A 14,650-nucleotide genomic window follows, 5' to 3' on the forward strand; every position below is an offset into this window, starting at 1 on the left:
TCAAAATTTGCTCTTTTTTTTATTGTAAACAAACAAAACCGAGCGTGGAGGGCAAAGTCTCCGCAAATGTCTCAACGCGTCTCCACAAGTCCCTCCGCTTGTCACCGTGTGCCCCGTGTTCTAATACTCCAAGTGCACCTCCAGGTCTCCGTACAGATCCTCCAGCATCTCCAGCACGCGCTCCTGAATCTCCTCCACCTGGTCTGGGGGACAGTAGTCGTCCAGGCTGGACCTATAACATACACAGGGTCAACAACACACACACAAAGAAGACAGATCACCCGTATAGCCTTTAACAGCCTGTTGGGGCCACGTGCTGTTAGAGAGCACCTATGAAAGGCCGGCACGGCACACAAAGGGATGGGTGGCCAACACCACACCCAGACACTTTTGTCTCCCCATTGGTGATGTTTCCTCACTGCAACATGAGCTCATTTTTGGACCAAATGTGGGGGGAGGACCAGGACCAGTCCAGATATAATTCGCTCCTGATGTTGTGTCGCCGGATTCTTCGCACAGTTTCCTGACCACTACACCACACATGCACAGAAACACACGCAGACACATAAGCGGTCGGGATAAATGCAGAATGTACGATCACCCCACACATATGGGGCCAGTATTTATGCGGACTGTACCAATACAACACACACACAAAGGGGTGCGTGCTCATCCATCTTGAACCACAAGACAAAGATCCCCCATGTAGACCTTAACAGATTGTTGGGGCACAGCACACGTGGGAGTGGGTGGCCAGCACCATACCTCCTTTGTCTCTCCAGCGCTGATGTTTACACACACCACTCATTTAGGGCTTGTCGACTTAGGTAAGGCCCAGAACCGATTCAAACATACATCACTGACGTTGGCCATGAGCAGGAATCGAACTCGAGTTGCCTGGTTCGTACCGCAGCGCGCTCACCACTACACTGCCGCTCCCCAAGAACACACACACACACAGGGTGAGGGCGCAAGCAGGCGAGCGGACCGTGCCATGGTGACGATGGTGGGGGGAGGCAGCACGCATAGCGCATCCCTCAGACCGAGCAGGAGGGCGCTGAGCTCTGGCTGCGAGCTCACGTGATGCGGCAGCTCCTGGTCGTCGCACGTCAGGCCCGCCTGATGCACCTGCACGCACGCGACGCACGTGGAGGAGCCGCAAACGGGGTCGCATGACCGGGTGCGTAAACCGCAATAAGCAGAAGACTGTGGGGCAGCGTGGGGCAGCGTTGGGCAGGGTGGTACAGGGTGGTACAGGATGGGGCAGGGTGGGGGCAGGGTGGGGCAGGGTGGGGCAGGGGGGGGCAGGGTGTGCCCTCTCCCCTCTCATGCTACTCCCCTCCACAACTCTCCTATCTCTCCCCTCTCTCGTGGGTTGTCGCCTTGTCGTGGTAGAGAAGCTTGTGTGCCTCACTGACTTAGAGCCTTGGGCTGCCAGGAGGTCCAACCATGCCGGACTGATCAAAGGGTAGAGGACAGACGAAATGGACAACGCCTGGTCCTCCAGGTTGGGGGTTGGGCGTGGGGCTAACAATCCCACCCCGGAAAACCCAGAATTGTCATGGAGCTGCAACAAGAACATAAGAGAAAGCTGATAAAGACCACCCGGCATGGCGTGGGCTTGTTGAGGCCTTATGCTCCACAGGGAGCGAAGAAGAGTAAGATAAGAAGATCGTGTAACTATACTGCTTTAACCTACGAACTCTCAGATAAAGCAACCAAGGCTGTTTGTCGACGCCCCGAGTCGACCTTCGTTCAGCAGGAGGTCGCTCATCCCCTTCTGCTGCCCCCATAGTTTGGAACTGCCTCCCCCAGCAATCCGTGCCTCTGTTCAAGTCCATGCTCAAGATCTTTTCTCCTCTGCCCATGACGGATCGCCTCGTTCTCTCAATGAAATGAACACACCCATTGTTTCCACGCAGCGTCTTGAGACGTGGCCAGACGTCGTGCTGTGTAACTCCACATTGTGTTGTGTGGTTTTAGAATCAGGCTGTGTGCTCGTAGCTTAATTGCACATTGGACACTTCCTGCCAATTGTTTGATTTGACCTTGGTGGCCCTGTCGCCCAGTTGGCTGCCTGGGGGAAATCTCTCCAGCGTCTCCCTGCTCCGTTGTTATTTCTGTTCACGTCTTATCCCCCATTCTCCCTGTGTTTTTTACTACAATGTATTGCTCCTGCACGTGTGTACGTTTGTGCGCAAATGCGTACAGCCCTTTTGTAAACCCGCTTACTGGACGAGGGCCTCCCCGCCACGCCTTGTGGGTTCGTGGGAGTTATTTGATCATACTTCGCCACGCTAGTCAGTGCGGGTTCATATCAGCAGGAAGCACGGACGTGTTCAGCACAGTATTCTACAACAATGGAATTTGCTGCCCACAATAGAGCTCCACGGCAACAACCTTCAACACCGAATCAAAGCACTATCCAGGCTTAGCAGCAGCTGCTTAGCTTCCGAGATCAGGTGCCTGCTGGGTGATTTGGTCGTAGGCATGTTTGCCCGGTGGCCACATCGCTCGTGACGGAAACACCGTCGTGTTTTCGGCGGAATCATCCGGGCAACATTGACCGTCCCCCCCGCGTAGTTTTATCACAGCCCGCCCTTTGCCCTGTTGTGGCTTGCCACCCACGGCTACGTGCACGGTGAGAACGACTGGGTCGTCACCATCGCGTAGTCAGGCCGCTCCTTCAGCCTGCTCTTGAGACTTGTCACCAGCTTGACCAGCGACGTCCACCTGCAATTGCAAATTTACAAATCGTGAGTTGAGTTTTTGAGCCAGCTGGCCAGGACTGGGAAAGGACGATGCCCACTTTTCACCCATCGACTAACATTGACCATTGATTAACATTGGCCATCGATTTACATTGACCATCGATTTACATTAACCATAGATTTACATCGACCATAGATTTACATTGCCCCCAGACTTGCATTGCCTACAGACTAATATGCCCACAGACTTAGAATTCCCATAGACTAACATTGCCGAAAGACTAACATTGCCGATAGACTTACAATAAACAAAGACTAAGATTGTCCATAGGCGACAATTTATTTGAATGAGTTTTAGAGCCAGGCTGACCAGGACTGGGCAAGGACAGATCGCCACCACTTTTCACCCAGGCAAATGGAGAGCACAGACTTGTTACTCTAAGGACAAACAATTGCACGTATTTAATAATGCTCAGTTTACAAAATAAATGACATATATACATATTCTTGGTTCTTTCGGTAAAGTCACGTAGAAGGGAAATAATAATAATAAAGTAAAAAAATATATTTTTTGTTTTTATATATTTGTTATTTAATTATTTCCCTTCTACGTGACTTTACCGAAAGAACAAAGAATATGAATCCCTGCAGTCACGAAAGCTTTAAATCAAGACAAATATACACTTAAGAATTTAAATAAAACTTCTAAACTTTAAATAATATTCAATCATTCTCATTCTCTCTTGGACAATGTGGAGCCAGGATTCTTTTCAAAACCGTGTTGGAACGGTCTCTGACAGAGGGAGAAAGGTCACCGCTTAAGTGCAGTCGTCAAACACAGTCTGTCAGGGTGAGGTACAATGGGTAAACTTTCCCTTCAGATTACAGAAATGTGGGTTAAACCAAACCTTACGTATCTATGGGGACCTTTCACCACTATCAAGATATTTATGCCAGGAAAGGTGAAACCATTTTTGGTATTCAAATCTTGATACTGGCAAAAGTGTCGCACAGATATAACTGCTTAACCTGAGCTCTTTATGCTTTGGTGTTTGTATTATCTCCGTACTTTTCACCTTTTGGCAGACTTTGATCTCGCATTGGTGAGACCGCGCTATGAAAGAGTATGTCGCTGTTGTAGGCCAATCACTTTCAAAGAGTGCGTACAATATCGAAACACATTCGTTTGCATTTTTTCCCCATAAGTATGCGTGGTTAATGCAAACTAGATGTCTTGAAATAGTTGTCTAGTTGGTGTTTAAACACCTGAACGCCTGCCAGTAATCCTTTTTATATAATTCAAACCTTACATATAAACAGAATAAGAGTTCCTTTTCATTTTGTCTGTTCAGGAAACGTCATTCAAAGAGCTCATTAAAGTGCAATGTGGAATAGGTACCTAGCCTCTGAAATAAAATCCAGATAAGAATAAAAAAATACATCAAATTGTTCCGTGGCTGAACACAAATATATAAAAACTCATCACATCACAGTCGTCATGAACACCGCCTTGGAAACGGGCTGACATTTTGAGCAACGACCCTTATAATCTGGGGGCAGCCAGTGCCCACAAGAGCCCCTATTATTTTCTGCAGTGACACTGTTATTGATTCACGTGGAGTGGTTTCTATTTGTTATTTGTGGTAGTGAGAGGTGATCGAGGGATGATTCTTGGAAGAGCAGCGGAAGACAGAAGAACGCGGAGGGAAAGAACTGTGCCACTATCTACGCGCACAAGAAACCTCTCGTACGAACGCACGGCCCCTACCACGTCAGTCCATCATTTCCTCTCTTTGTACCAATTTTATTATAGTCACGTTATCATCGTCACGTGGTGACAAGACAATTACATTCCTGACTATTTTGATTAGTTTGCTGCTATAAATGTCCAAATGATAAGCCACTTCGTTGAGTTCTATTATTGATGGCCGGGTCGCTTTTGAAAAACAAGTTCATACCGCGGCATGCTTTGTCTGGTAGGATGGGGTTGGTTTAGTTTCATTTGTATGTGTTTGGGTGATTTATTTACCTTTCTTGGACTTTGCACTACAATCGTGTTTTTTGTACGGTTTGCTGTTGTGACGTTCTTGCCCGTCCCTACTGGACATCTGTGAAAAAAAGCTTTCTAGCTCATTGATTCCTCCTCCAGTATAAATAAATATTCTGGTTCCGATTATGACATTACCGTGCGTCTGCCAACAGGCACCGAGGGTGGCTTCACGGAGCTGGTTTCCAAGGTCACTCTTCGGTAACCTCCCATCTGCACGAACAGCACCTTCATTTACATTTAGATTTTAATATGTATTTTGGAGACGATCGGGGGCACGATGCAGCACGAGTGCACGTCGTGTAACCTGTTTGGCGGTGGGGGCGTGGGGTGAGTGCGGTTTGGTGGCGAATGGCATGGCGGCACACGCACAGTTTTATTAGCACGGTGGCGATTGTGCGGTTTGATTGTGACGGCCGTGATAAGTCGCAAGTGGTGCAATGGGTGCGGTGGTGCGTGTGTGGGTGGTACAATATGGTCTTGATGGGTGCGCTGGTGCGGTTTGGTCGAGGCGTCTCGACACTCAGCCTGCGGCGTGTGTGGTGAGTGCGGTCGTGGGGCATCACCGTGGGTCGCTGTCGAGCACCTCCAGGCTCTGGGGGCCATCGTCTCGGCTCAGCTCCACAAACGTCAGCTCCAGCTCCTCCAGGTGCTGCTGACGCCGTCTCACGGCACTCACCAGAGCCTGCACAGCAACCACCGCCACAACCACCACCAACACAACCATATGTAAGCCACCACCATCGTCAAAACTACGGCAATCATATTCTTTGGTTCTTTCGGTAAAGTCACGTAGACAGAACGTAGACGTTTCGATCACAACACAAGCGATCATCTTCAGAAGATGCTTGTGTTGTGATCCAAACGTCGTAGTTTATATTTCATTTACTATTATTATTTTTCTATGTGACTTTACCGAAAGAACCAAAGAATATGAATTCCTGCAGTAACAAAAGTTAAGTAAAAATTTTACGGCAAACAATTCAACCACCCCACTACACAATCATCACATCCACACATTCATCACAACCACAACTTTATTCACCACTACAATCACACACGCACGCCATCATTGGACTCACAACCACCACAATGCAGCACACAGGTCACCAAGGGCTGCACCTCAAAAGCAATGCAATGGTCCTGCTGCTGGGCTATGATTTCAGCAGAGGGCAATGCCTAAAAATCCCATTTGTACGTACTTCCATGAGCCCCATGCTCCCACGTCTCCCCACCCACACCAACACACACTGACCGGCGTGGTGAAGTATGAACAAACAACCCACATGACGTGGGAAGACCCTCATCCAGCATCAGAATGATGTATATTCATATACACTTTTTTATGCAATCTGTTTTTTTTGCTTAATTAATGAGGGATTTCAAAATTATTGTTAAACCTACATTTGTTACATTTCTATTTATTTTACCCTAAATGACTTTATGCAGCTCAGACCACCTGTGCGAAAGAGACAATGCGTTATTTCGCGCGTCTAGTTAAATCCAGGAGTACACATGCGTGTGGGTAAGCACGTTATCAGGCTATAGGAGCACTGTCCAGCCCAGGTAAAACCCCTCCGCGACAAACGCAGCTCAACACAGCAATGCCGTCACCTCCTCCGTGTCCGTGTCTGGCCGGGAAAACGCGTAGAGGTCGTGTAGCAGTGCCAGCTCCGCCTGTCGACAAACGCGATCGTGAGTTACGGTGCAAAACGCACGGCGGCAAAGACCCGGGCAAAATCCGTTTTGCTGTACTTCTGAGACCTCGCATCTCTGCTCACACCGCCTTCACCAACCTACACTGACCAGTGCACAGACGTGGGGAAGCCCCCATCCAGCAGTTGAGTGACAAAAGGATTAACGTGTATATGATAATGGAGTTCTAAAATTCCAATTCTTGTATTTTTCTGCAAGTTCCAAAGCTCCGCTCATTGCAGTGGACAGATGCCAGCAGGACCGTCACTTGCTGTACCTGTGTTCGCGTGAAGGTGAAACGATGAGGCGAGGAGATGGGAACACGGGGGGGTGAGGGGCAATGCATGGCGAGCAGAGCATCGAGCGATATCCCCCTGTATGAGTGGTGGGTTTTCTCTGGGTGGGTAATAGTTTCCTCTCACATGGCGCCAAATACTCCATCACGGGATTGGCCCAACATCGTCCCAAAGCAGGATCCTTCTGAGAGAGTCCTGTGACCTCTAGATGTTTCCTGGGGTCCATACACGGGATTATAATTACTGCACGTGGGAACCGTGACGTAGCGCCACCTCGTGGCCTCACTTCAGCTCTTCCTGCCGTCGCTTTGGGCGTCGGCGAGTGGATTAAAGATGCGTCGTCGCATTAAGGAGACATTAAGCCTGTACCGCTGCGATTTTGGGTCAAATGATTCGGCGTTTCATTTAATGTGCCAAAACGTCTGAGTTATTAGAATTAAAAACTTACGTTTCAGTTTCCTTGCGATGTAACGGACATCTCTACGGCACGGTGCATTAATAAAATGTCACTTGAAGGACTCACAGAATGAGTTCTGATATCTCTTTTCGCATTCCGCCGTCCAACACGGGGGCGACGCACTGCCCTGCGAGAGTTCCGAGTGAACACTGCCTCGTGACATGACAACGATAGGACATACGGAGAACAAAAGTTGAATATAAAACAAGAAGATGATACACGCTGAGATTAGAGTGGATAATGGACGCAATAATCAGCACAACATCTAAGAAAACCACGGAACACTCTCCTCGTTGAAGCCGTGCCAATATACGAGGCTCCCAGAAGCACAACTGCAAAAGTCACGATGCACTCGGTCAACTGTAGGACAAGCGTTGCTGCACCATTTTGTATCGTAATAGAACACTTTAGTTGCCCAAATCTGTCAAAATCTCATTGCTTTTTCAGCTAGCAGGCAACTGGGGATGAAAACTTCCAATCAGACCACAGGTGACAATACGCGATGTTGTGTTCCATGTAGGCCAATTGTTTTTCACTGAACACAATTTTCAACAAACTCCGTATTCACTGAACTCCGTCATTTTGCCAATACCGTACTGAGCTGCTATAGCGGCTCATGGTTAAATGCGAGCGTTGGCAATGATTTCCCAAAAAAAATACTCTGCTAGTGTACACCGTGTCCTCAAAATATCGTGTTAATTCAGGGGTGGTGTGCCCCAGCATAAACGTATTATGGACAAAAGCCTGCTATATTCACCAAGATAAATTTAGAATGCGTTTTTGCGTCATAAAAATAATTAAAAAGCACCATGAAAGGGTAAGAAAAGAACATGACAATCTACCGAAAGTCACAATCCAATTTCGAAAACTGCACAGTACTACACTGAACAACTCTCTGGTGCATAACTTTTCTGGGATAAAAAAATATATATATTTGAGTACAGCAGCAGCTGTGGGATCTGGCAGATGATAGAAAGCGTTAGCAAGGTGTGGTGGCATCAACCGCTTTAGCCGTCATGACATCTTGATATTGACCTAAAAATAAAACACGGTATAATTGGTGACGTGGGCCTGGCAATCGCGTGTTCGCCGCTTATTTGCAGAAGTTCATGGTTCGAATCTGGCAGGTCGCCTTGTTTAATACCGCTGGCGTACTAACCGTAACATACCGTACACACAATCTGCTTCACATCAGACGTTAATGAGCTCGTGACATAATTCGACATGAGTCGGCCATTGTATTCCGGCATCATGGTCAAATTTGGAAAGTTTGAAAATGTACCCACAAATTAAATGTGATTTCAGATAATGCCTCCCACTGGCAGACTAATGCCCATTTAACGGCCGGTGCTGAATCATCTTGTGCCGCACAAGGACCAGCTGCCATCGTGTCCTCCTGGACATGATATACGACGTAAGGCGCTTTGAGTTGCTGAGGCATGTAAACAAGCGAAGTTTAAATGCGAAGATGACTGCAAATCTACGCACGTTATTTCTGGGGCGCACTGCGTCTCTTAGCCTTTACTGAACCGATGAAAGTAGCCGAGCTGGGCTGCCTGCCACAGGCCGTCGGCGATGCCTGGTGAGACGAGCGCGCACCTGCGAGTATATGTCGCGGAACGGATTCTTCACGGAGAAGAAGTCGAGGTCGATGTCGAGGATTAGGGTGGCGCCGTCGCCGGGGCACGCCTCCAGCAGCCTCAAAGCCACGGCGCGCACACCCCCGCGCCACCGGTGCCCCGCGCCATCCACATCGCACGACTCCTGGCCACGGGGGCCGTTCACTGCGGCGGTCACCCCCGGTGGAACGGGCCCTCTCGTTGGCCCTGCTGGGGCCCCCTCGGGCAACAAATGTCGATCTGCGGGTGACGTCTCTTCAGTGGGTGATGGGTCTTTCTCTGCAGTGGATGTTTCTGGCTTTGGTGATTTTCTTAGTTCAACTGGTGATATTTCCTGTGCAGGTGATGTTGCAGGCTCATGTGACGCTTCCTGTTCAGGCGATGTCGTTTGGCCAGGTTCTGATTGTCGTCCAGGTGTTGCTTGCTGTTTCTGTGATGGTTTGTCACGTGACATTTGCTGCCCAGGTGATGTTAACCGTTTGGTTGATGTTGGTTGCTCAGGTTTCCTTTCCTGCCTGTGTGATGTTTTGTCAGTTGATGTCTGATGACCAGGTGATGTTCTGTCAGCTGATGGTCCTGCCTTCACATGTGCCCCGCTCGCCTCCTCTCGCCGTGAGCGAGACTCCGGATAATTGACGGATGATGCGGCCTGACCTTGCGCCACCCCAGGCTCCACGTGCGCCGCCTTGAGGGGTGCGGCTGACTCTGTCTCCTCCAGCTCAAGTCGCCGCTTCCTGCCAGCCGGGACATCGGTGCTGGCACCAGCATCGTCGGCATTCAGCGGGAGGGTGACCACCTCCAGCGCCACCGGCTTAGCGTCCTCCAGCCGGCCCTCCGGCAGGTAGAGAGCGTCGCTCAGGAAGTAGCTCTCAGTGCTACTCACCCTGCCGGAACACGATTTATGCAATTCGTACGCAAATACGATGCTGTTACATTTAGGCTACAAACTAAACAAACATATTGAAGTCTTCAATCACATCATGACGACTGATGGAATTACTTGGGCCACATGAATAACTGGCAATGGGCCCTGGCCCCCTCAAACGACCATGAGACTCATTGGGTCCTAGTTACTTTGTCCCCTGGGCTTGTGCTCATTGCTCCTGGGCTGTGCCATGGCGTTCCTCTCACTCCTCTTCCGTGCGCCCCCCCTACCTTCCTCCACTCACTAATGCAGTCCATTCATACAAAGTGTTTTAAGATACAGTTACACGTGGAGACTGTATACATTGCAACGACTGCTGTTGAGTATTTTGTGCATAATAATCATATATATAGTGCTGTAATTCTAAAGATTCTAAGGCACTTTAGAGAAGAGGTGGAGACAGCCAGGAGATGTTGAAAAAGAAAATATGAAGGAAAATAAGTTCGAGGTCACCCTAAACTTTATGGAATCATGTGAAAAACTGGAAACAGTGAAACACGAATTCCTGCACCATGAGAACTGGAATAAATCTGCCAGAGGCATCGCGAAAGGTTTTTAATGACCTCCAGATGCTGACGAAAACAAACACGCGACGCGACTGCGAGAGGCCTTGCCTGATGGTGCCGCTGTCCGGGTCCCTCCCGACGCAGAAGTTGTGTCGGCCTTCACGCATCGTGCGAGCCCAGGGTGGCCTCACCCACACGACGCGCGCCACATGGCCCGCAAACACCGCCGGCAGCACCCAGTTCTCGATGCTCAGCTCGCTGTGCCAGGGGGGAACATGCGGGAGGGACGTGGTGTAGCGATCGGCATTAATGTTGTAAATAAAATTAGTGAAAGATTTACTGAACAAAGTTCTATACTTTGTACTCATCAACAATGGATGAAAATCATCAACTAAGACTGGTTCCCACTAAAGAACTAAGAGTGACTATGATGAGGCTAAAATAACGAGTGCACCAAGGAAGACCACGCGTGATTATTTTTACACATGTATATAAAAAGATGTAGTAGCCATCTCACGGACCCTAAATAAGCAGCCACTAGTACAAGCCCCTTTCTACGTGTTACTTGAGACCTAGGACACATTTGCAAACGAGTTGTTCCGTCTCAAGGGATTCTCCAAGTACAAATATTTGTGTTATAGAAAAAATAAACATCTCACCCCCCACTGACCCGCACCCTACTCCTGGCCCAAAATCCGGCAGTGCCAGGCACCTCGTAGCTTTTACATTTACTATTCAGCCGCAGTGCCCGAAGCCTCGCACCTGAACAGCGTGTGGGGGTCATGGACGGTGCGTGCAGGGAGGGACACGGGCAGCAGCAGGTCGGGGTGTGCGTCCACATGCAGCAGGGTGAGGCCCTCCATGGGCAGGTGCCGGGAGCCCATGGCCCGGTATATGTGAGGCAGGACCTGAGCACAGGACACGAGGAGACACGAGGAGACACGTATTAGACACAAGAGGGACACGGGCCATCAGCGCATGGGCAGAGGAGCATGTCCTGATGCCCGTCATCAGACCCGTCGCCATGTCCAACGATCCTGCGATGTTGGGTGTTGATGTGGCATAGCGGGGGTTCACGGCTCAAATCCAGCGGCCGCCCTGGTTGCCGTGGGTGTAATTATAATATCACAATATTATGCGCCGTCTTCATGAGTGGTGGGCTTTAAAATCCCCGTCATTCGCACGAGTAGGCCATTGTGTAACTGACGTCCGGCACCTATTATAAAATGAAACCGCAAATTACTCAATGGGTATCACACACACAGCGCGCCGTGGCAGCCAGCGGACTAGTGCCCCAGGTCACCCTTGCTAATGAAACTCTCCGACATGATGAAAAGTAAGAACAGGTTTTACCCTTTCTGGAAATAATACAAACATCGCATAGATTCATATTCTTTTGGTCTTTCACCGTTAGCTGTATTAGTAAATGGCGGCTTACCATCCTATTCCACCTCCATGTAGCGATAACTCTTTCTGAGCTCTCTCCGAGCTTACATTTATCCGGTAAAAAGGGTAAATTACCTTACCTTGCCAAGGCCAATCAGTTTCAAAGATAATGCAAGTACATTATCAGATTCTAGATTTGAAGCTTTCGTGACTGCAAGGAATCATACTCTTAGGTTTTTTCGGTAAAGTCACGTAGGTAAAAAATATAAGTAAATAATAAAAAAATTGTATAAATAATAATATAAATAAAATAATAACTCACTTGATACAGTAAATTTAGCTGACGGTCCCACCTGATGACGGAGACTTGTGTTGCCTCCGAAACGTCGTGATTTATTATTTTATTTCTATTATTATTTATTTTATTTTTATTATTTATTTTTTACCTACGTGACTTTACCGAAAAAACCTCAGAGTATAAATTATCAGAGCATGTTTTGCCCCAAGTACGGTTAATCCAGACTTGATGCCTTGCAAAAGGTTTGTATTTGGTATTTAAACATCTTAACACCTGTTTTATTGCCAGAAAGGGTAAAACCTATTCTTGTTTTTTTTTTAAATATAATTTTGGACACTGGCAAAAAGGTCCCAATGGAGAGACTCTCCTCGTTCCAGAACTCTCACCTGGTTAAACAAAATCAACTTGAAACCTGCACAATCCCATACCTGTCAACCCCTTATCAGTGCCTACCTTCTCAGACCAATTCAGACCTGACTGGTCACCCCGTGCCTCTTACAAATCTCAACGTTCATCCTAAAAAGTGCCATCACGAGGGAGAAACACAGAATTGTGTTTGCCCGCATTAAAACGGCTATCACGCCTCTGTATGGACTTGCAAACTCCATCTCCCTGCACAAGAACACGGGATTGACAGCCGTGCAATCTGCCCAGCACCTGGGCAGATTGCACGGTCGGATTTTCATGGCTCCATCTCCCCCCAGGTGGGGACGCGCTCCCGAGGGCACCACGCCGCTCCCGGCTGCGACTTCACCGTCAAATCTTGTCGGCCACGAGGGGAGGGCATCCACCACACCACCACCACAATCACCACCAGGCCACCACTCATCGTTAGGGGGTTTTTTAACGCCTCTTTAACTTATCGGTTGAAAATTTTGCACCTGGAAAATAAAATCCCTCGAGATGCAACGTCTACACCTGGGAACTAAAGTCTCGAGTGTGTGGACTCCGCTCGAACGCGTGACGAAGTCGCGGGTGCACACATTTCGAATGTGTAGCCAAGTTACATCGCCATCACAACCGTTCATCACCAGCACCACCAGCCATGGTCAATCAACTGCCGGATCATTACTACTAGCTCATTCATCACCACCAATCATATCCCCACAGATCAAGCAGCTCCACCTCCTCTCACATCGTTGTGCTCCTCCACCACCCACACGGGCAGAGACGCGTACGACCTCAGACGCGGCCCGGCCATCGCCTCTGTCTGGACGTCAATGGGGACGCGCTGGGTGGGCGGCCATGTTGCGTAGGGAGAGCGGGGGTGGTAACCGGAGTGAAGACGTCTGCCGACACTCCCAATGGAATTGCAAGGGGTCGTGCTCCCTTAACGAGAGTCCCCCCGTCCTTGTAACCTCGGGGAGACAAGTTCCCTCCCCATCGGACGCGCGTCGCCACCGGAGCTCGCATAATAATTAATGTTGCTCACTCACCAAAGATGGCTTCTCTTTACCCAAACCAAGATGGCCGCACGCTCCCTGACCAAGATGGCTTCTCTGTACCCAAACCAATATGGCCGTACGCTCCCTGACCAAAATGGCTTCTCTGTACCCGAACCAATATGGCCGTACGCTCCCTGACCAAGATGGATTCTCTGTCCCCGAACCAATATGGCCGTGCGCTACCTGACCTACACGATCCCCCCCACCAAAGATGGCTTCCCTTTCTACCCAAACCAAGATGGCCGCGAGCTCCCTGACCAAGATGGCGCACCGCTGCGGCGCGGCCTATGAGAAGCGGCGCATCGCCCGTGGCGGGAGGCGTTCGCGTAGTTGGCGCCGAAAAACTTGGACCCAAGTCGCAGCGGCAGAAGGAAGGGACGCGGCCCCCTCGGCCGGAGCGAGCTCAGATTCTCCGGGATGGACGAGGGATACTTTGGGGGCGCGAGCAGCAGCAGCGGCAGCGCCAACTGGGAGGACCAAGATGAGATGGTAGCGAGGCGAGGCGCCGGGCATAATGAGGCCTTGGTCAACAATCGCGGCTTCTACGTTTCTTTATCTGCGGTGCCTCCTGTTTAATTGGCCGTCGTCTCTAGTGCTGTGTCTAGTGCCTAGCATCTCTAGCGCTTTGGTCTGTTGTATTTCTCAGCGATGTGTTTGTCCGCTCTATCGATTAGCGCCTCGTCTCTGTCCCTCTCGTGCCCTGGCTATTGCCGCCGCTATGTTCTGCGCGGCTCTATTTGCTTAATCGTCATTGCCGTGTGTACACACACACATATACTGTATACCGCTTCTCTGTATCTCACACACACACACACCGCTCCTCTCCTCTCTGTATCTCACACACACCGCTCCTCTCCTCTCTGTATCTCTCTCACACACACACACCGCTCCTCTCTGTATCTCTCACACACACACCGCTCCTCTCTGTATCTCTCTCACACACACACACCGCTCCTCTCCTCTCTGTATCTCTCACACACACACCGCTCCTCTCTGTATCTCTCTCACACACACACACCGCTCCTCTCTGTATCTCACACACACACCGCTCCTCTCTGTATCTCTCTCACACACACACACCGCTCCTCTCCTCTCTGTATCTCTCACACACACACCGCTCCTCTCTGTATCTCTCTCTCACACACACACCGCTCCTCTCTGTATCTCTCTCACACACACACACCGCTCCTCTCCTCTCTGTATCTCTCACACACACACCGCTCCTCTCTGTATCTCTCTCACACACACACACCGCTCCTCTCCTC

General features: G+C 49.6%; 2 protein-coding genes across 5 annotated transcripts in view; one reads left to right on the plus strand and one right to left on the minus strand.

Moving 5' to 3' along the window:
• Window positions 1-14,650, minus strand: part of C42H5orf22 (chromosome 42 C5orf22 homolog) — a 15,034-nt gene continuing 384 nt past the window's right edge. The window contains exons 1-9 of one of the 4 annotated variants that reach the window (XM_078613699.1): window positions 13,076-13,239; window positions 11,019-11,164; window positions 10,365-10,514; window positions 8,806-9,709; window positions 6,373-6,435; window positions 5,325-5,443; window positions 2,664-2,733; window positions 989-1,128; window positions 1-232 (exon numbers count right to left, since the gene is read on the minus strand). In XM_078613699.1, the coding sequence (XP_078469825.1) occupies window positions 121-232; window positions 989-1,128; window positions 2,664-2,733; window positions 5,325-5,443; window positions 6,373-6,435; window positions 8,806-9,709; window positions 10,365-10,514; window positions 11,019-11,164; window positions 13,076-13,141 (1,770 nt within the window). In that variant the 5' untranslated portion in view covers window positions 13,142-13,239 and the 3' untranslated portion in view covers window positions 1-120. Of the gene's footprint in view, window positions 233-988; window positions 1,129-2,663; window positions 2,734-5,324; window positions 5,444-6,372; window positions 6,436-8,805; window positions 9,710-10,364; window positions 10,515-11,018; window positions 11,165-12,821; window positions 13,036-13,065; window positions 13,240-14,650 lie in introns of those variants that run through there. The other 3 variants (XM_078613701.1, XM_078613697.1, XM_078613700.1) reach the window with 3 other exon arrangements.
• Window positions 13,677-14,650, plus strand: part of NELFCD (negative elongation factor complex member C/D) — a 12,331-nt gene continuing 11,357 nt past the window's right edge. Inside the window, exon 1 of the mRNA XM_078613702.1 lies at window positions 13,677-13,874. Within this exon, the coding sequence (XP_078469828.1) occupies window positions 13,803-13,874 (72 nt within the window). The 5' untranslated portion in view covers window positions 13,677-13,802. The remainder of the gene's footprint in view (window positions 13,875-14,650) is intronic.

The sequence above is a fragment of the Lampetra planeri genome, chromosome 42 (genome assembly GCF_965212315.1).
Source record: "Lampetra planeri chromosome 42, kcLamPlan1.2.h2, whole genome shotgun sequence".
Classification (NCBI taxonomy): Eukaryota; Metazoa; Chordata; class Hyperoartia; order Petromyzontiformes; family Petromyzontidae; genus Lampetra; species Lampetra planeri.